The following is a 23217-nucleotide window of genomic DNA, read 5'->3' as shown; positions in this document are numbered from 1 at the left end:
TCAGAAACATGTGAATGGTAATTGGGAATTGTTTAAAGAATACTTTACTAGATGCCCAAAAAGCCACAATCAAGAAGGCCGTACTGGATACAAAACCCGACCTGGGTTAGACATGAGAGAGACAGAGACAGTATAAACAAATGGAAGAAAGGTGAAGTTCAAAGCTAGGAATTGAGGAAAATGTTTAAGGAAAGCAAAAGGGATACAAGGAGAAATCTATGGTCAGAACCCTGCAAATCCACAGATATCTGCTTTATGTGGTATATGTGGACTATTTTTGCATCTTGAGGATCGGATGCGGATATAAAATTTGTATCCGCCCAGGGCTCTACCTATGGCCAGCAAAGTTAAGGACAATAAAGAGTTTTTAAAGTATATAGGGAACAAAAATAATCCTAACAATGGTATTAGTCTTACTAGATGGAAATGGTAGAATTAGTAATATAATACAAAAAAGGCAGAAGTGTTTAATAAATATTTGTTTTGTAACTGCAATAAGACCGAGGTAGCCATGTAACACTTGTTCCATTCCACTAGGACCTCAGGATGATGTTAAATAGCAGCTATTGAAGATAAACATTTTTAAAATCAGCAGGTTCAGATAACTTGCATCTAAGAGTTTTAAAAGGGCTGAGGAGCCCACTGGACCTTTAATGTTGATCATCAATAAATCTTGGAACACCAGGGAAGTTACAGAAGAAAGCTAATGTTGTGCAAATATTTAGAAGGGGTGAACGGGATGACCTGGGTAGTTATAGACCTGTTAATCCGACATCACTTCTGAACAAGATAGTATAGCGCAGTAGTTCTCAAACTTTTGTACTGGTGACCCCTTTCGCATAGCAAACCTCTGAGTGTGCCCCCCCCCTTATAAACACTTTTTTATATATTTAACACCATTATGAATGCTGGAGGTAAAGTGGGGTTTAGGGTGGAGGCTGACAGCTCGCGACCCCCCCCGTGTAATAACCTTGCAACCTCCTGAGGGGTCCCGACCCCCAGTTTAAAACCCCGATGTAGCGCCTGACACAGGACCTGATTATTAATTAAAGAGGGTAAACAATGCCAGTCAACATCAGTTTATGGAAAAATAGATCAAACTAATCTGATACTTTTTGATGAGATTACAAGTTTACCTGATACAGGTAATAGCATTGATGTAATATACTTAGAGTTCCATACGGTATTTGACTTGGTACTGCATGACATTTTGATGAAAAAAGACTAGAAAGACAAAATTAACATGGTACACAAACTGATTAAAAGCTGGCTAACTGATAAGTCTCAATATGTAATTGCGAACAGGGAATCATCATTCAAAGTGTGTGTTTCTAGTGGGGGGGTCGCACAGGGATCAGTTCTTAGCCCTACACTATTTATTAATGACCTGGAAGAAAAACAAAAAAAAGTCAAAGTTTTTGCAGATGAGAAAAATTGGGGGAGTGGTAAATAATGAAGAGGACAGATCACCAATACTGTGGCCAAAAGGGCTAATGCAATCCTTGGACGTCTACACCAGGGAATCTTGAATAGGAATAAAAAGGTTATTTTACCTTTGTATTTGGCACTGGTGCGTCTGCTGCTGGAAAACTGTGTCCAGTTCTAGTGTACAATTCAAGGATGTTGATAAACTGAAGAGAGTTCAGAGAAGAGCCAGGAAAATGATTAAAGGTCTGAAAACAAAACAGTCCTTACAGCGATAGTCAAGGAGCTCAATCTATTCAGCTTAACAAAGAGACTGTAAGGGCAACTGGATGACAGTTTAAGTATCTACATGAGGAACAAATGTTTAATAATGGGCTCTTCGGTCTAGCAGAGAAAGGTATAACACCATCCAATGGTTGGAAGTTGAAGCTAGACAAAAATTTACACCTTATTTCCAGTCTGAATTTAACTGTGAGGGCAATTAACCACTCGAACAATTTACCCAAGGTCATGGTGGATTCTTCATCAGACAGTTTTTAAATCAACATTGGACATTATTCTCAGAGATATGCTCTAGGAATTATTTTGAGGAAGTTCTATGGCCTGCCCTGTGTTAGGTGGGTCAGACCAGATGATCACAACAGTCCATTCTGTTTTCTTCCAGAATCCAAGCATCCAGTTATGAGTTCTATGTGCAAAGAAGAGGCAAGTAGGGCAAGTTTCAGACTGAGCAGCCATTCCGTCCATGAAACACTGTATGTTGTCCAATCTCTTTTATAATTTGACTTCCTGTTTCACTTTAGAAGTCAGAATACAGTTAGTATTTGCCCATGGCCCATAGAAAGACATTAAGCCAGGAGGAGTCAGTAAGGTAAGTGTCAATACAACCCTCAAAATGTAAGTTTATTGAATAAAGCTGAAGAGCAGTAAACCAACAATATGCATCCATCTAAATAAAAAAATCACTTATTTACAAAGTTCAGTAATTATATAAGTTGTTCACATGCAGAGATTAATGCACAGGTTAACAGTTGGTAGTAGTGTTTGGATGCCATAAATTCTAAAAGCAGTCAAGTAGATACACACCAAACACATCAAGTTCAGCTATAGGCCAGTTAACTAAACAGTGACCTGGTCCCCACACAGAAAGATTCACACATTCTAGTTCTGTTTCCTTATTTTTAGGCACAAGCAAAGTTGCTAAATAAAGTAACTGTAGCAGTTCATGGTGAACTAGTGACTACAGCAGCAAGTTAATATACCCCTCTCTACAGCACCAACACTAGTCTGAGATTAATTGAAACCATGCTTCAGAGAATGAAAGGACAAACTAAAATACAAGCAGAGTTTATGAATGAAGACAACATGTAGTGTGCGCACAGTGCAGTAGTTGGTACAGAACAGTAAGGCCATAGCAATCTAAATTAAAACTAGTTTGTCTTAATTATGTGATGGACGAAAGTGTTCACAACTGAAGGTTCTGAAAGTGCACCATCTGAATCTATGTTTAGGTGCTGCTTAAAAGAATCACACACAGTGTGAGGCAACACAAGCAGGTGTATCATAGTTGTGTACACTATAGTGGGCTACATTAACATTACTATATGAACAAACCAGTCTTGACAAGTCTGTCCCTTTAAATATACTGAAGTCACTGAGAAAGTATAGCTACAAAGACATGTTACAATCTTTAGTTTATACATATTTCTCTATACTGTAGAAGCTAATCAAGAAACAGGATCAATTCATTGGCTTTCTTGTGCTTTGAGACACAATAAAATATTTCAACTTACAACCTGTAGACTTTGCACATGATTACATTGAGAAAGCAGGCATGTCTAGAGTTGTCACAATAGCTAGATATTCCATAGCACCAGGTGAAACTGTGCCCAGCTATTCCATGAATAAGAGACACTGACTTGACAGTGACACAGGTGCAGTGCTGAAAGTCAATAGTATCACTGATTACCAAAATAAAGTTATTTGAATATCATGCAGCAACTCAGATTTGTTCTGGTGTTTCAGACAAAGATCATTTAAAGCATCTGGAGATAGAAAAATGCATTTGTGAGCAAAGCAATGCTCTTAGCAATTTGTTTAGTCTTCTAGAATACTCCAACTGTTGAAAGCTGTTAGTAAAATATTCCATTTCCATCCCCATAAAACGTTAAACAAAAAGGAAGATACAAGTAATGATCTGGACAAATACAAGGTTTGGCTTTTCTAATTCATCAGAAAAGTGGTGCCTAAAAGTGACTACATAAAGTCCCATCTGTAGAATTAATTATGCTGACCTAGTGCTCCCATATGCAGACAGTTTCCATTTCTAAATTTTACAGTATGCACCTCACATGCATTGTGAGATTAAAAATAAGTTAGCATCCCACATCACACTTAAAGGTTTTCTAAATGCCTTATATGGCACTAGAATCTTAATGCTGTGCAGTGTCAGCATCTTCAAGCCACTAAACACTAGAAATAAAATATTTTAACATTCTGAAAATCAAATATAAAAATCTGGCCCAGAAAGACCAGAACAGAAGTGTACTCTCATTTAATATGGTACAGATAATTTTTAAAAAGCCTCCAGCCACCCACACACACTCTTTAGACAGCTGTAAAATAAACCTTTGTGCTGACTTTATCATGACAACTCTAGTTGATTTTGTGATAGGAACAGGAATATAGGTCTTCAGCAGTGCACATGAGAAATGAACTGAAAAAGGCCATTTCTTGGATACAAGAGGACTATTGAGTAGTAATTCATCATGGAGGGAGTGGACAATTCTGAGATTATGGCCAGCTGGGAGATTCCAGGAAGATTTCAGCTTCTTCTAGATTTTGAATGCTGAATAAGCCACTGAAGCGTGATATCTAACGGAAAACAAAAGATGCACTGGTGTTAAGATTTTTCACATATAGCTAAAGTTTTAAGCTACACTGGAAAGCTCATTTTTTGTGTGTTCTAGAAGTTCTTCCAAGATACTGTTCTCAGTACACAGCTGAGAGAAACCTTCACAGGCTGGAGAAATTTCCCCTCCCCCCATACCTCCAAAGGAGTCTGTATGGGAAGTTAAAACATATGCAGTTTTTCCTTGAAGGAAGATGGCACTCTTAGCATTCCAATTTGGAAGAACTGCCAGTTTTCACCATGATCTCATGCTTCTGGCCAGTTGGTCAACTATAAAAAGACTATGAAATCTCAAGGAAAAAACATGAGACAACATGGAGAGCGAATTAAGTCAAGTGCCTAACACACTGTAATAATCAGAGCAAGCTGGATGCATTAAGAAGGTTAGAAAACATGAAACAGCCAGACTACAGAGTTTGCTTATTTAACACAAAATCCCCCATCAATCCCTTTTTCCTCTCTGGACCTTAACCTCCTGATGAGGCAACCAGAAGCATTTAGCCTAGAGATGTGAGTAAAGGTTGGTGGAAGACATGAAACCTGTACATTTGAGGCAGGTGCTCGTCGTCTTGTTCCTAAAATATAAGGCACAGAAAGCCAAAAGGGAGCAGTTTATGTAACGCAGTGTACTATGGGGGAAAACTGCTGCTAGGTAAGAAAACGTAACTCATTGGTTTTCATCTTGTGACCCAGAAGAGAGGCGATAGCAGCTTGCTCATATTCACTACCAAGAGATTTCTGTTGTAGGAGACTCACTGGTACCTGGTCCTACTGCCCCCTCCTATACCCTCAGAAGTGCCACATAAATGAGCAAATTTCAACAGCACCTAATATGAAGCCAGTGGAAGGAATACCTGGGTACATCTGAGGACCATAGCATTAGGCAATCCCCAAAACAATGTAAATTTAAAAAAATAAAATAAAAAGAACCGAAGCCATAGTCTTCTCTTATTCCACACACATATTGGATCTTACTAGCTGTATAATACCATGTTCAGGGGAAGCTACCTTTAGTCAGCTACATAAACCTCAAGCACACTAGCCTGGGAATATCCTACTCCTAGTTCAGATGCTAATTAACTGTGACTGAGCCAGTATTCTCAGTTTACTCATCTGTACTCTGATGTTTACCCTTCTATCTTTGATTATTTAGACAGGTGATGTTATCGGCACATGTGTTGTCGCTGTTCCAATGTTGTAAGCAGAGAGTGTAATGAAAATCCAAAGGGATTCTTACCCATGTCAATTCCCTGAGCAATCAAGACTGTTGAAGCACAGGAAGATTCATGGACATTAACAGCCAGAAATACAAACCAGGGGTGTCCTAGTTTGATGCCCTGCAGATAATCTACAACATCCTTATGTCTGAAACTTGGTTTGGAAGGACTGATTCCAGAAAATGTGGTTTGAAGATAAAGGTTAGCTACATCCACTCAAAGTGGTAACTTAATTTCATATTATAAAAAGGCAATGATAAAGAAGTTGTTCCCTAAGGGAACATCTTTTTATATACTGGTCATCTGTTACCCAGAATGGTTAATGAGATAATAGATATGGTCAAGTCACCATATGAGAATCTAGCTTCCCCCCGATCTTGGCAATGCAACAGCCTTGTGCATGTTGCAGCATTAGTCATTTAAGGTCATGCAACAGCCTCAACAAGCTGGCCTTCTTATACCGGTAGAGCAGGTGGAACACGTAACATTTTGTTACCTAGCGAAGCAGATTGCACACTTCTCCCTCCATATTTGCCTAAGCATCCCTCTGATGCATCTAGCCCATAAGTAAAAGAAACAGAACACCCACTACTGCACCAAACAAATGAGATTTGTTATGCAATAAGGAATTTGAGCCTCTATGCATTCACATGCTTCATTTCCTCTGATAAAATCATGGATAAGCATCTATGAAACCAGTTTGAGCACTAGAACCTAGCTACAGTTCTTTTCATAAGCTTCAAATCTAAAAGATTAGTTTAAGATATGAACTGCTGTATTTTATACAGCACTATTTTAGCTAAATTTGCTATTTCTAGCTTGCAGCTCATAACTAGAGACTAGCTGAAGTAATGCAATAAACTTCATTTCACTGACTGGATACAAGAATTGTAAAGGCTTCAAGTTCAGTGCTTCTTAACTCCTCCAAAACGGCATAACATTATTTGTACTAAAATGACACTGAGGAAGTTACTATAATGAATTTATACTGTATGGCACTGTGAAAATGGCTCAGACTCATTGCCTATGTCTAACACAGATAAGAGGTTAGAGTGAGTACTTCCAGTTTATCTTTCTCAAATTGGCATTTCTGGGTTAAGTGTTACCTATATTATCCTTTTCTTTGCAAGAAATTGAATAGCAGCAAATTTCTCTGTCCTGAATAGCAGCCAGATTCCTGAAAGAGAGGAGAAATATAGTAATATTTGGTGATAACTTAAAGTAAGATCTCATTTTTACATTAGTCACTTAACATTTCCAAGACACTATCACTTAATCTACTGTATGCAAGCTTGTTTCTCTATAGCGTTTCAAGCCATCAACTGTAAATAAGACACCAGCACAATAAGCTGAAATTTGTTAATTATTTTCTATAGCTTAAGACAGATATTTGTAAGAATTTAGTAAATTAAAATTACAGTAGACTCTCCCTTAACCACATCTTCTTTAAGACTTACATCTTTTCAATTAGCTGCTTCTCATCCAGAGCATTAGTAAGGTCTCTCTTGTTTCCAAGTACTAGAACCTAAAACAAACAGTGATAAGCATTACAACATTGCTCACAACCACAGGCAGTCATCAAGTAAGGATGTATATTTTACTTTGAACACAGGGAGACAAAACATTGGTCTGTGTCATTTTCAAGGCATTGTAGCGAGATTAATACCTTGGATTTGAGTGTTTGCACCTCCTCTCAGTCTATTTTATCAATAACGCCTCAGCTGTTAAAATACTACGGTCAAAACAGAATCCTCAAAACCCGATTATGAAAGCCCCTTCCAGAGGTCTGCTCAAGTCCTTAATGGCTGTCTTTAGGACAATCAGCAGGTCTTATTTCAGTTTCCTGTGCTTTAGGGCTCCTCTTTCATGGAGGTCTGCTATTCCTCCACCCATTGCCCCCATTTTTGGATTGAAGAGTGGATTCTTCTCATGGCTTACCTCTATGGTTACTGGGTTTACCTTTGTACCAAAGTTTCCCAGATCTCTGCTTGTGTTTCTAAATTAAAAATTGTGGATTACGCTTTGCCCCACATTGGTAATTTATTGACTATTATTGTGTTATGGTAACATCTAGAGGCCCGAGCCAGATCAAGGCCCCATTGTGTTAGGCACTAGATAATGTTTTCACCTCTCTTTGTACACAGTAAACCTGTCCCTGCCCTAAATGATTTACTTGTAGTAGGTGCTGAAAAAAATTCAAACAGCATTGAGGAAGATGTGCCTAAAGCATGGGATAGCTGCATTATAAAAATGCAAAGTAAAATAGAACAGACATGGTAGGTGATAAGTATTAGCTTGTGCAAACTTTACCATGAAGAACCAACCTCATCTGCTTAATCTCTAAGATTTAATCTACAGATTTGCATAACTTACATTTCATTTGAAGTTACTAAATGTGCATACAAATCTGCCTGAGACTGAGTAGGTTTGCAGTGTTGTAACTGTGTTGGTCCCAGGATGAGAAAGACACAAGGTAGGTGACGTAGTACTTTACTGGACCAATTTCTGTTAGTGGAAGGTACAAACTTTCAACCTAAACAGAGCTCTTCTCCAAGTCTGGGGAAGGAAGCAGAGTGTCTGAGGTAAATACAAGTTGGGACAGAGACTGTTAAGCAGAAGGTTTAACACAAATTGTAGGCGCACTTGAAATGAAGAGGGCAATTAAGGACAGCAGGCAGTGTGGTGTGTTACAAATTGTTGTCATGAGCCATAAAACCAGTGTCCCTCTTAAGTCCATTTTTTGTTGTTGTCTAGCAGACTTACAAAGTTAAGTTCCCAACCTCACCTTTTGAGTATGTTGTACAGGTTCTCTTTGAGGACAATTATTGAAAGATAAGATCTGGCGTGGGGTGTGTGTGTGTGTGTGTGTGTGTGTGTGTGTGTGTGTGTGTGTGTGTGTGTGTGTGTGTGTGTGTGTGTATATAATGTTCAACCCTGGGTGATACAGTGTTTTGGTCTTTTATCATTTTTCTATAAAATCATTTGAGAGCATAGTGATTGTCTGGTTTCACCTAATAGTTGTGATTGGGGCATTTAATGCACTGGATGAGGCACACCACATGTTGTGATAGGCACATGTCAGATCCATGAATCTTGAAAAGGTACTGATCATTGTAGCACTGGAGATATGTCTGAAGGTTTTGCACAGTCCCTGAATCCCAACCAGCAGATAGCGATCAAACTTGCAGACGGAGCGGATGCTATCGTACATTTAATCATAACTATGTCAATGAGGCCAACAGACAACTGACACCACCTATTAAGAACACACCACAATTCACACAGGAACTTGAAAGATACCATCAAATCCTTCCCCCAAAAAGCTCCAAGAAAAAACTCCACAACCTCATCCCCCACAAACCCAGCCTAGAATTGTTCTACATGCTTCCCAAGGTACACAAAGAGGGGAAACCCAGGCAGACCCATCATATCTGGCCACAGCACTCTTACTGAAAGAATATCAGGACTCATAGAAACCATCCTTGGGTCACTCACCACACAAAGGTTCTCCTTCCTCCACAGCACTACCAGCTTCCTCCAGAAACTCCATACCATGAACAATCTCACTCAAACCTCCATGGTGGCAAGGATGGTGTTCACCTCGCTATATACCAACATCCCTCACTATGATGGCATCATTGTCTGCCTCATGCATATAAGATAATGTACAATACTCAAATCCACCCAAAACAGATCACCAAGCACATCCATTTAATTTTCACCCACATTTAACAAACAAACACACACACACTTTGTCCAAACCCTGGGAACAGCCACATGTACTATGATGGCTCCCCAATATGGAAGCCTCTTTATGGACCACCTTGAGGAAGAATTTCTGGAAAAGTGCACCATGAAGTCAATGATATACCTGAGATTTCATCAATTATATTTTCATCCTCTAGACAGAACACCTAAACTTCCTCAGATTTCCACCACAACTTCAACCACCACCATGCATCCATCAAACTCTCTCCAGAATACTCCCACAGCAAGATCACTTCCTGGACACCATAATTTGCTCAAACAATGGAACCCTAAAAACAGCTGTAAACCCAAGTAGCCCACCGATCACTACACTTGCCTTCCTAGATCCAGCAACCACTCCAAACACCCCAAGAAGTCTTCTCTACAGCCAGGCACTCAGATACCACAAATATGCTCCGAGGAGAAAGTCTGGGATATACACCTTAACACACTTAAAACCACCTTCACCAAAACAAGGACACTTCAGAGAAGTAGATCACATCATGTTAATGGCCACCTAAATACCCCAGGGGAAATCTGCTTCAGTACAGAAAAAAAACCCTTCATACAACACACTCCTAGTTGTGAGCCAACATCCCAGATGGGAACCCATACTGAATATCTGTCAAGCTTTCCAGAATGGCTCATGACCTTGAGTGCCAGTCTCAAGGCAGACTTAAGAAACAGGGCAAAAATCCCAAACTGGTTGTGTTGTCTATACCTAGATTTCACAAACCAAGTATTGAGTGTGAACACCTCAAGCACTACAACAGCCTTAACATGGAGTCACAGACAGCCCCCCTCGGGTACTCTCGTTTATCTTGCCACCTAGGCAAGCTTGCCTTTGTGACGGATGGTCCCTTATACCAAAGGTCACAATATTCAGGTTACTCCCAGTCCCAAAGGACGAGTCACTTACCCCAGTCAACTCTACCTTAGATCTCTCAAAGACAATGCTTGTGGCCAATTCTATAAACCAACTAAAGATCTGTTAACCAAGAAAAAGGAATTAGAGTTATATAGAAGGTTACAGCAGGTAAACACACACAAATGAGTTACAGTCTTAGGTTTCAAAAGGTAATAGAAGCTGCCGTAAGATGCACGGTCTATATGTCCGTTAGGGCTAACACAAGCTACGCTAAACTTACAGATATTGCCCTCTCCAAATTCCAAGCAGCATAGTGATGCAATTCCATCTGGTCAGGAATTTTTATTCCCTTCCCCAGAGTTCAAACTGATGGAACAAGTGGCAGCACCTACCTCCTCTTCATGGGTGTGTGGGGAGAGACCCTCAAACCAACGATGTCGTCATTCTTTGTTGTTTCACAGTGGCTCATTTGATTTCAATAGGCCTTCTTGTGTGAAGGACCAGCACTTTGCTTTAATTAATGCTTCTTTCCCAAGTTACACAATTAGAGATTTACAATGCACTCACTACAACCTTCACCATGGGCCACAGATGTCATAAACAAGATCAATACACGCAGCATCCTACAAGCATTTCATCACATGTAAGTACTAAAACACATTCTTGTCAACTTATCTGTTTTAATAATGCTAACACACAAGAAGGAACAAGTTGGTTTCCAGCTATGCATGCATCAGTGTTCAGTGAGGCCTAGTGCCCTTGGCATTAGCTGGCACCTGGTCTGCAAACATCACATTATCAAACAATTACAGCCAATATTTGATGGAAACCACATCCGGAAAGAAATCTTTCCTAAACCCCCCCTTTTCTGGTCTTCAAACAATGCCCCAACCTTGCCAAGTTCATCATCAGAAGCAAGCTCCCCACAGACCAGGACACCAACTCAAAGCAGCACCAGACCATGGCAGAATAGATGCAAAACCTGCAGACATATTTCCCCTGCAACCATCAATACCCACCTTTCAAAATTCCTGGGTCTACATGACTCTCAGATGTGGTGTACCTCATCCTGTGCATTAAATACCCCAAAAACAATTATGTTAACTCTTCTGCTTAACCATCTGTCCCAACTTGTATTTACCTCAGATTCTCTGCTTTCTTCCCCAGACCTGAAGAGCAGTTGGGCAGCTCGGAAGCTTGTACCTTCCACCAACAGAAGTTGATCCAATAAAAGATATTACCTCACCTACCTTTTCACTGATACCAACCATGCAATGTTAGAGCCAGAATATACTACTTACAGGGATTCCTTGTAACTGTGGTTTGTCTAGAAGGTTATGCAGTTCATTTCGAGAGGCTTCTATCTTTTCACGATCAGCAGCATCTACCATATATCTTTAAAAAGATGATGTAAATTTAGTTATTCAACAACTTAAGCAGGTTTATAAGCTTCAGAAACTAAGATATTGGCACCAGTATTGAGTTTCAGGACAAATTTAGAAGTCTTGCAGAGGGGGCAATTGTCCCAAATACTGGTCAGCTATTGGTCAGCCAAGTAGAGCTTGATAATCTCTCCCTTTTAAAATGTACTAGAGTTGGGGCAGTCAAACTACATACTGTCAGAAAGTCATGCAGATGATTTCATATGTCAAGAGGTTAATATATTAGAACAGAAGTTACATAAACAATAGCTAAAAAGCAAACAGGCCTTAGTTCTTCCCAACATCATTCAAAAGCTAGTTTAGAGGGGCTACAACAGAATTTTAAGATAAAACAGAACACTAGTTTGCAAATTGAAGTGCAAACCAAAGGCTTATTTCTCAGCTGCAAAGAAGAAGAAAAAATCTACAGCTGATGAGAGCAGCCTCATACTGTCTATACTTACACAATAGCATTAACACCTCTGCAATAACGCTCCCACATGCTTCGGAATCGTGGCTGCCCTCCTATATCCCAGATCTTAAAGGAAAAAGCAAGTTTAGCTAGGCACTAGGTTAAGTCAAAATTTAAACACATCACAAAGCACAGTATAAATAGAGTGACCAGACAGCGAATGTGAAAAGTCGGGACACCGTGGGGGCGGGGGGAGGGGAGAAATAGGACCCTATATAAAAAACCCTAAATCGGGACTGTCCCTATAAAATTGAGACATCTTATACTTATGGTGACCAAAGAACTATTAAAAACAGGTGAAGTGTTTGAAAGTATTTGATCCTTATGTCTTCTCAGTAGCTTTCATATAAAGGCTATTTCCACTATAAGTATAGGACTTTCCATACCATTAGTCAGCAGGGTTACCTATCCACACTCTCCCTTACTTTAACACACTCAGTAAAAATATACATGCTTGTATCTGAAAGCTTGACACCTCAGAAAATTCACAGAAGTTGCAGAACTTCTTGTTTCACTGTGTGAGGGAGAATACAGACGACGCACTGTCTTTGTTTTAGAACCACGTGCAAGAGTATGCAACTTTGCACTCAGCATACATGCTGAAGTCAGCTATTTGCATGAGCGTCTCAATGACGATTGACAAAAGGAACTCTGGCATATCAAGGGGAAAGGTTGTCTCTGGAGCACAACTTAGAAGTAAAGTCTCTTTACAACAGAATACATAGGAAAAAGTCCTACACTTGAACTCAAACTCAAGTGATTGAACTTTACAAATCTACAGACCAGTTTACAAGAGTTTCATGGCATGATCCAGTTTAAAAAGTTCACTATTTACTAGATCCTTGAACAATGCAGACTGACAAAAGTGAGGTAACAGTAGTCTTGTTGTGTTATTTCACTGTGGGTTTCCATAGTTGAGAGTTTCTGATTATGCAGAATGCAGCAATATTTATGTGCTAGCCTATTAGGGCAAGTGCCTGTAAATGTAACAATTTTAGAAGTTTAAGATCAATACAAGACGTTGAAGAACCTCAAGTCATTCATATTTCAAATCAGTGTTGTGTTCTATACCATGTATACCAGTGGTGGGCAACCTGCAGCCTGTCAGGGTCATCTGCTGGCGGGCCACCAAACAGTTGGTTTACATTTGCATGGCCATCCACAGCTTCCACTGGCCGTGGTTCGCTGTTCCCGGCCAATGGGAGCTGGAGAAAGCAATGGCCAGGTCCACGCCGCTTCCCGCAGCTCCCATTGGCTGGGAATGGGAAACTGCGGCCGGCCATGCAAATGTAAACAAGCTATCTGGCAGCCCACCAGCAGATTACCCTGATGGGCCGCATGCAGCCTATGGGCCGTAGGTTGCCCACCCCTGATGTATACCTTCAAACAGGGGCCACTTCATCCATGAATCTGTACAATGATGTTCGCATAAATCTGAGGGCAAAATTGGGCTTTGCAATACAGTGTTCTGATTTAAGGTTAACTCTTGCATTTCCTGAATGAGTTTTAAGGTGTCGTGGTAGTGTATCAATGCCATAACACAGACCTGTTAAGTTCACTTCTTGCAGTTTAAACAGCCAGCATAACTTGTGGTATAAGGTTGTGGATCATTTGAAGAATTAGCTGCAACTGAAAAAACCTGCTTTGAAGCAGGTTTCTTAAGAAACAAGGGCACAGGGAGGAGTCAGAGCACCAGGAAGGAGAGTGGAAGGCCAGGTCAGGATTGTAAATCAGAATGTATTAAGTGCCATTAGTCAGTTGTCAGCGTTGGGTAAAAAAAGATACTAGATAGAACACCTTTGTATGTTTCTGCAATAAGCTATGTGTACATGTGAAGGATCATAAGCCACACACTTATGGGCAAAAAAATATTTCAGCCTTATGCTATATACTTGATGTTACTGGAGGTGAGGGAATATGATCAGGACATGATATCAAGAGGCTGGTAGAAGCCGTAACCCTCTGAAAGCGGGGAGCCATGTTAGTCCAAGTGAGTCTAGTATCCTTGGATTTCTGCTCCATCGACAGAGTTGACATAACGTTTACTAGAAGGTAATTTCAGAGCTTCTCCTTAGTTGACAGTGGGTTTGCTTTACAGTGCTGTAGATGGACAGGAGACACTACAATTTGTTAATTATATAAAAGCAACACATCCTTGCCCAAAACTAGAAGTCATTTTAATTTTAAAAGTTACAGCTTCACTCTAGGTACCTTAGCAGTGGCATGGGTAAGGGAAGTGGGAAAGGTTGTAGACAAATATTCATTTATTAAGTTTGGGAAGTCTCATTGGACATTAGTCATGAGCAGAGAGCCTTAATACATAAACGTGTTGTATGGCCCATACATTCTCTGGCGTGTACTGCTTTTGATATAACCATGGCCTTTCATAATCAGCATCTTGATGCTATTATCTATAAATGGAAGGTGAGCCACATATGCTATAGTATTCTAGATGCAAGAAAAATAAACATAACAGTAACATAGTGGGGCGCTCATCATGTAACTTCGGCATATTTCTCATTTAATGCAGAGTTGAATGCTGCATGGAGAGAAGCCAGCATTTAAACCTTTATCTATGCAAGCACATTAAGTAAGAGTTATTCCTACTGCTCCACTGGAAAAGAGTTGAATATAGTCATAACAGAAATGCCAGCTGAAAATTCCATTTTCATATAGAGGTGCTCTTAAGCATGAAGAAGTTTAACAGAAGGTTCTGCTTTGATTATTGCATGCATTTTTAAATGCTTCAGGAAAAAAAACTGAAATTCCCCTGCAGTGTTTGCAACTCAGACAAGCAGCATTATACTAGTGACTAAGAACCAGCAGGCAAAACAGGCTTGTCTGGTTGTGGGTGGGTGTTTGGTTTTTTGGGGGGTTTTTGGGGGGGGGGGGGGGAGGGGGGGCGCTTTGCCTGCTAGTATGACAAAACAAAGCTGGACTTATGAAAGGTCAATTTAGTTTTCTCAAGTCTATCTGAAATGAACTCAGACTGTGACCTAATCTGAAAGCATCCCTTTAAAAACTAATGCTTTTGTCCCCACAAAGAGCAAAATGTTCTTGACGTACCTTTATCGTCACATTACCCTTAGTAACTTTCCTCATGTTGAAGCCCACTGTAGGAATCATGTCTTCACTGAATTGACCTGACTGAATAGAAGAGAGTTTGTATTAGATTTTGTCACAATAAGGAGAGACTGTTTAAGCACAGAATCATGTATATGGACGATTGACATTGTTTACAGTACACGGCTATTTAAAAAACAAAAAAAAACTTACTCTCGTCCTCAGATAAGGAGAGAATTTTATAGTTGAAGTACCAAAAATATAGGTGACGGAACTAATTTTTGTACGAAGGCCTATTAATGCTCATTTCCAACCATGATTTCACACTCATTCCCTCAGGCCTATTCAGAAATATTTCAGTCAAAAGAATGAACGTCTAGTGAGCAAGTATTGTGCATGAAGCTAAACCAGAAAGGAAAAGTGCTTTGCTTACGTTAAGCCACATGAACATGTGAAGTAACTCTGTCTTGGTTATACAGAACTCTAAAAGAAAAACCATGCAAGCACTTCTTGTGATGGAGCTTAGTATTCCAGCTGTGTGCTGTGTGAACCTCACTGCATCACTCTGGAATAGGTATTTTTCCTAAGCTATTGGAAACATGTACAGAGGGTGTCAACTCCAGTGGGACTGGCTTTCAATGCACACAGAAAAGCTATGCTTCAGCTCCCTAGATCAATAAGATGGCAGCTGGAAGAACTTGCATAGCCTCTGAGCCTCCTGAGAAACAAAACTGGCATCTCATATTGCACAATTTCAACAGTACTCAGAAAAGTGGGAGTGGCGTGTGTCCAGACCTGTACACAGCACATGAGGATTTCAGTGTGACTGAAGGTTTGAAAGAATCTTCATGCTATTGTACATTAATATTTAGTATTAACGATTAGTTACGAATCATGGTCTTACAAGAAGTCTGGTGTGCATGTATAAACTGGTACTTCCTTTTGTAGTAATGATATAGTTTCTACTTCTATCTGTAGTGTTAGCTTATGTTGGCCAAAGGAGCTCTTTTACATGGCACTGGAAACTAGAGGCCTTTTTTGGGGGGGGGGGTGGGGGGTGGGGGGGGGGGTGAACAGGTACAGGTTGCAATAGTGCAGATTTTTCCCAGGCTATTCTGCCTCAACTTTTAAGTTTACCTCTGCAAAAGTAAATGCCTTCTTCCAGACTCAGGTCTCTGCTGAAATAGTATTGGCTGTAGTAGGTTTGTGAAATGGGTCAGTGTCCACTATAATCAGAGCAAATCAGGTGACTCTTGCGACATGTCTCAGGATGTGAAAGCTTCCTCATTACTCTAAGCTATCCAATCTCTCCAATAGCATATTGCCACAAGACAAGATCTTGCCTGCATCTTTCCATAACCTGACTCATTAAGTAGCTAAACTGTCCTGTAATATTACTTAGGACAGCTAAATAAAGCAGCCAAGTTAAAACTGCTTTAAATATGGTTCACGAAGTAATAGCCAAAGATAATTATCAACTTGTAACACCAGGCTTGTGTCATTCTATCTCCTGGTTACAGAGTTACGCGCCTTCTACGGTTCAGTTGCCCTTTACCTCTGCACTGCATTTATCCATTATTGAACCAATGAATAAAGGCAACTGGATGCCTAAAACAAAGATTCACACATGGGTCCAGCAACTCTGATAAAGAGACTGTTACATAAGTTGATTTTTAAACAGAGACTTTTGCAAACTCACCTTTGCTCATCTGACTGATCATATAGAAAGACCTCTGCAGTTACACAAGTGTGTTGTATGTTGCCTTTACTACTGAACTCTGAAATGCAGAGGAAGAGACCAACCTCAGTCTAAAGAAAGATACAGTTTAAGTGACAGATGAATGAGTGGGCAACTTGGGTAAATTTACAGATTCTATTTATACTGCAAGAGGTCTTTCAGGAGTTAAGACATGTCCAGAGAAGCCAATGGCTTTTTTACTGCATAATTCTGAAGCTATTTTGACTTTATAATTTGTAGATTGTTGCAACTAGCAATTAAAAGTGACTAAGAAGATTTTGTCTGTAAGACACCCTGCCAGTGGAGGTTTAAGTTGCTGATTTTTCAAGCCATTGATAGTTCAGATTTGCATTTTCACTGAAACTGCTTTTGTCGTGTAAGTGGCTTAGAAAAAAGGTCCTGAGTGAGACTTCTCTCATACTTCTCAGGTACTGTGCGAGTAGGTCAGTGAAGTTCCATTTCATTATTCCAGATGCTTCTCAACTGACAGGTTATTTGGCACTTATTTTGTAACACAAAAATCTTACTAGCCATTCTGCATATCGTCGATACCTAGTTTTCAGAGCATGCTCAGCATTTTGCAAATGTCAGACTCCAAAGGCCTCAGTTGAGCACCCAGAGAATACGACCCATTTTTTGAAGGTGATGGCCAGGGCTTCAAAAGTTTACTCAAGCCAGTCACCTCTGGCCCCCAAAGCCCCATTGTGCCCAAACCACACTCCACAGTTCTTTCAAGAATGAAAACAGCTCTCTACTGTAACATCAACCTGATACTTTTAGAGATGTTACTTGCTTTCCTAGACTGTACCCTTCCCTTTTAGGTTTCACACCTACTCCCCACGCTTTCCTATACAGGATTGTGGATGGCTTTGTGTATAGTCATCTTCTGGTTAAGTTTTTCCTCTTCCTTCCAGCCCTTATGACTCTTTCCACCCCTACACCGTGCACTGTGTTTCACTTCTCTCCAGAGAGCCCTTTACCCTATTTGCTACTATCTAAAGCAGTGGTCCCCAAACTTTTCAGGGTCATGAAAACCCATGACCGTGCCCCCCTTTACCTCCACCTCCCCAGGAGTAGAGGCCAGGAACAGGGCTACATCTCTGGGGGGGAGGGGCATGGACAGGGATATGGAGGGGCCAAGGCTGGGGGCAGGACTGGGGCGGGGGCCACAGCTGGGGCAGAGACGCAGGGCAGGAGCGGAAGCCACAGCCAGGCTGCAATCTGGGGCCAAGGCTAGGGGCATGGAGCTGCAGCTAGGACTGGAACAGAGCTGGATGGTGCTCCTGCCCCGCCCCCCATGGGGGCTGGCCGGGTCCCTGCCATGTCCTCCCCTAAAACTTTCCTCTGTGTTCCCCTAGGGGGGGCGTGCCCCACAGTTTTGGGACCTCTGATCTAAAGAGTCTCTAATAGCATTATCCACACAGGAAGGAATGAGGCCTAATCTTCAGATTAAAGGTGTACTCTACTGGCTTAGACAGCAAGAAGCCAATTACCTAAAAACTATGAAATACAACTCAGACCTCATTTATTAAGTATATTCAGAATGTGGTGGGATGCTTTAAGCAAGGCAAGCTTAAACAGCCTCAATATATTTGTTAAATTGTTCTTTGACAGCACATCAGGTACAGCAAATTTATAAGCAGTAATATTCTGTCAGACAAAAGCTGCCTGAAACTGCAATGTCTATGTCTTTTCTGAAGGTCACAAGACCACACTGCTTTCTACAATGCACAAGGTTCCTACTTTTATCTTGATCACTTGGCTCTTTCAGTTTTGCTCAACTCAGCTCTTTTTTCACTGCTCTCTTTAGATCGTCTGTGCCTTCTTCAATGCTGCCCCTTACATCTGAAACGCCCTCCTTCAGAACACAGGTGACCATTCCTCCTTAATATGGCTCACTTCCGTAGAACCTAGCCAAGTTAATCAAATGATCAAGTTTTAAGTCATACAGTGCAATGTGTTCAGGGCACTGTATTTTGGAGGATTATGTGTCCAGATAAATTGGTGCACAACTGCCCTTTTGGTAGCACAAACTAAAGTTTCATTTTAAAGAAGCCAAAAAAGACATTACATTTCAAAAGAAGGCTTCAAAATGTGAAACCAATCCAAAGTTGAAGATATTTACCCAAGTCTACAGGTAGTTAAGCCAACAGCTCATAAAAAGGTGATAAGTTACATCTGACTATTGAATGATGTTTACAGTTTCACTGCTAACCATTTTAGCACAATCAAGTTCAGGTGATACTCTGATAGCTATAGTGACGGATAGTAGGACGGGCAACCAGTACCTATGAAGATTTGCTGAGGTGAGAAATGACAAATTCCAAACCCTAAAAATCAAGTTGATGCCAAATCTGCCCTTAAACTAAGAGAAAGGAGATCGATCCCCTCCAATAATCAAGAGCTTCAGCAAATCCCTATTCAGCTGAAAGCTTTTCATCCTTGCATTCAAGGCTCTGCACAACTCCACCCCATTCCAATACCTCAATTCCTAGACTCCTTATCCTCCACCCAGCGCCCTCATGACTGCTCTCTTAGTCTCTTGCACTCTCTGCTATTTCAATATGCCTTTTATGCTTGGAAAGTTATCGTTAGTCTCCCTCCCCTCATCCAAGATGCTTCTAAATACACTCCTATTCCATCAAGCATTTCAGCCATTAGACTACACTATATCTTCCACTTGTGCCTTTAGGTTGTAGGCTCTTTTAGGTTGTGACTATTTGTACAGCACTGTATAGTTAAGCGTACATCAGCACAGACTCTTGCCTCAGATGAAGTTTCCAAAGGAACTATTCTACACTACATGACACTAGTCTGAGTCTCTAAAGCAGGGGTAGGCAACCTATGGCACGTGTGCCGAAGGCGGCACAGAAGCTGATTTTCAGTGGCACACACACTCCCTGGGTCCCGGCCTCTGGTCCAGGGGGCTCTGCGTTTTAATTTAATTTTAAATGAAGCTTCTTAAACATTTTAAAAACCTTATTTACTTTACATACAACAATAGTTTAGTTATATATTATAGACTTGTAGAAAGAGACCTTCTAAAAACATTAAAATGTATTACTGGCACGCAAAACCTTATATTAGAGTGAATAAGTGAAGACTCGGCACAGCACTCCTGAAAGGTTGCCGGCCCCTGCTCTAAAGCAAAACTAGGGTACAAATTTGTTTGACAGGATAGGACTTGTTTAGGCAAGTCACAAGCATCAGTGCAGGTGATTCATTTCTAACTTGAGTTTCAGCATTTTATAATTTGCCTTGTGGGCTACGCAGGTGAAACAATCTTGTTTCCTAGCTTTTCCATTACCACCCTTCCCACAAGTTTCACTATCATCCAGTTACCATCCTAACCATTAGCCAGTATGTAAGGATTCTTCTTCAGTCTGCTTAACTCAATTCTACTATGCAGGACAGAGTAAGATTGGTTTAAACCAAAAATGTTTTCAGCAGAATAACTAAAGAGAAAGTCATTGTTTTAAACCCTTGTGACCACAATATACAACATCCCTGGCAACAGTTTCTTCCTACAAAGCAAACCATTAAAGTATTTTTCACTATAGCTGCACCCTCCCCAAGGAACTGCAGAGACTAAGTACTTCTAGCAGGGAGAAACGGCTGCTTTGAATTTATTGCTAAAGACGACAGTTGCAAAATCCAGCATGTAAGGCAGATGTTAAATGAAGTACCATTGTGTCAAGACAGTACTTAGGCAACTGTACTGAAAGTAAGAACTATCTGAAGATTTAATCTCATTGCTACTTTACTATGGCCATCCAACATCTTCACAGATAAAAAGAAACACCACGAAGTCAGTCAATGGCGTGGGAGAAAAACCCATACACAAGTGGCAATGTTCAGGGCTAGCAGCTTGTTGTTCCAAACATGTGAAGTAACTTTGCTAAAAGTGACAAAGGCTTTGCATCAAGTCGCTTTGCATCAAGTTCTTTATCAAGGCTAAGTGAGCTGGTTAAAATTGAGCCAAGATAGCAGACGTAATCTACGTTGTCCAGAGCTTCATTACAGATGCAGATTTTAGGTGGGATATTGGTGCCCAATGACATGACAACTGTTTTCTTGATTCTGATTACTTTGCTGAACTTGATACATGCAGAGAACTTATTCATTAGGATCTGCAATTCATCAGGTGAGTTAGAGATGAATGCAGCATCATCTGCTAAGAGCAGATCCCAATTAGTGAGCTGGGTGACATGCCTTTTGCTCTAAACTCATCCGATGTTGAACATGCTGCCATCAGTCTTCGATGCAATTAATATGGCTTCTTCCCGGCAGGCACAGAGAAGTTGCTTACAAGCTTTCTCCCTTGTGCCTTTAGGAGCTCCAGAGGTATCTGATCGTTGCTTGCTGCTTTCTCAGGCACAATCTCTTTAATAGCTTTCTCTACTTCAAGAGTTGGTGTTTGGTACAGCTCCTGCATTGTTGGAAGCTGGGGGATGGCTGCTAAGGCAGTAATCAGAGATAATGGTATCCTCTGAATAGAGTTCTTTGTAATACTCAGTCCATCGGTCAAGTTGTTCTTGCCTGTCAGGATGGTACCATCTTTCGCTTTCAGGTTGGCAGTCTTTACACAAATTGGACTCAAAGAGGCACTTGGTCCATCATAGGTACCATGAAGCTCCCCTCTGTCAAAGTAGGTCTGAATCTTTTTGTACAGGACTTGCCAATACTTTTGGGAACATTCTCTAGTGGCTTTCTGGACTACAGTCTTAGCCTCTTTGAGCTTAAAAGTTCTGGACTTGGTTGGTTGTTGAAGTAAAGTTAGGCAAGATTCTTTTCTATGAGTGGGAGTAGCAGACATTCAAACTAGTCAGGTTGTTTTTTCTTTGTTGTCCCAAAGAGATCCTTGACAGTAGCAAGCGTCTTGTTCTTAAAATTTTCCCACAAGGTATCAGAATCAGGGGAATCAAGTTGCTCATTTTCAGATACACTCAAGGGCACATTGAAACTCTGCACAAGTGTCAGAGTCCTTCGTGTTAGTAATATTGAGGCAAAGTGTGACTTTTGGCTTCACATGACGGATCTTTTTAAGATGTACCGGTAATTAGAGTATGGCCCTAACAGTGTCACAATCAGCGCTATGCATTGATTGAGCATGCAGTTTATCACCAATGTTTCTGTGATGGATCAGGAAGAGGTCAAGCTGATACCAGTGTCCTGAGCTGGGATGCCTCCATGTGACCTTGCTGCCAACAAAACACGTACTCAAGACCATCAGCTCACAAGAGGCACAAAGCTCAAGGACATGCTGGCCATTTTCATTGGCCAACATGGCACAGATAGCCTCATTGATGTGACCCCAATGCTCCCAGTCCTTACCCTAACGGGCATTGAAATCAACAACCAGTGAGTCTGCTCCTTATGGGGACATTCTTGATGATTTGCTCCAGTTGAGACTAGAACTCAGCTTTATGCTGTTTGGAGTAGTCAGGTGTTGGTCTGTAGATGGACAGAAGATTCAAGCTCCAGAGCCCTATATTCAACATCCAGCTGCATGTTCCTCTCACTGATAAATACCGGAGGGGGTAAATGCACATGCACTGAGGACAGACTTCTTGACAGCAAATCCCACACCGTAGATCATTGGTTCATTTTCAGCAGAAGTGGTAGTTTACTTCTATTTAGTGATCCAGTTTCCAAAAGTCTTGTCTCACTGAGGATTGCAATATCAACACCCAGTTGATGCCGTTCTCTATCAGTTATGGCTGTTTTCCAAAGTTCGTGGTCTTTCAGTTCAAGTATGGTTAATATAGTTGGAACGTTCCAACAAGCAATGATCAATTTAGAGCCAGGAAAGAAGCAGCTGGATGGGAGCTTTCTTAGCCCATCTTTTCTAGGGCTTTCCCCAAATTGGGGCAAGCAGGCCACCCCTAAATAGGGCTGCTTGGACATCACCTGGGTCCTTCCCACCAGGCCAAGCGACCATCAAGACGATTGGTATAGACTTGCTGCAACTTCTAGACAGAACACCACTGCAAGCTGAAGGAAGCACCTGCCTTATTGTGTCTGCAACTGTACCTTTTCTAAATGGGAGTGGTCTCAGGAGTGTGGATACTGTTGGCCAACAGGATTTTGTCTCATCTGCTTTTCTGGGGGCATTTTCTTCACCCAGGGAGTTCCACTACCACCCCTAGGTACCATTGGGATTTCCCAAGGGGAGACAGGTTTATTGACCAGTGCCTGTCACTCGCCGTTGCATTGCAGGCTGCACAGTCTATATATCTAATGGCAAATCCTGGAGAAACCGGCCAGACAGTATTGCTACTTTACAGCAAGGTAAAAATAAACTAGCTTTAGTATTTCCATAAACCAAGATTTCATGTCAAGCAATGGTCAGCAA

At 40.9% G+C, this 23217-nt stretch overlaps 1 protein-coding gene across 1 annotated transcript in view; it reads right to left on the bottom strand.

Annotated features, from left to right (window-relative positions):
- Window positions 1-2296: 2296 nt before the first annotated feature.
- Window positions 2297-23217, bottom strand: part of ARL8B (ADP ribosylation factor like GTPase 8B) — a 33690-nt gene continuing 12769 nt past the window's right edge. Inside the window, exons 2-7 of the mRNA XM_045025083.1 lie at window positions 15128-15208; window positions 12054-12127; window positions 11470-11563; window positions 7011-7078; window positions 6660-6730; window positions 2297-4299 (exon numbers count right to left, since the gene is read on the bottom strand). Coding sequence (XP_044881018.1) covers window positions 4250-4299; window positions 6660-6730; window positions 7011-7078; window positions 11470-11563; window positions 12054-12127; window positions 15128-15208 — 438 coding nt within the window. The 3' untranslated portion in view covers window positions 2297-4249. The remainder of the gene's footprint in view (window positions 4300-6659; window positions 6731-7010; window positions 7079-11469; window positions 11564-12053; window positions 12128-15127; window positions 15209-23217) is intronic.

This window comes from Mauremys mutica, chromosome 7, assembly GCF_020497125.1.
Source record: "Mauremys mutica isolate MM-2020 ecotype Southern chromosome 7, ASM2049712v1, whole genome shotgun sequence".
In the NCBI taxonomy this organism is placed as follows: Eukaryota; Metazoa; Chordata; order Testudines; family Geoemydidae; genus Mauremys; species Mauremys mutica.
Note: the sequence above shows the minus strand (reverse complement) of the source record. Positions and strands in the feature narration are given on the sequence as shown.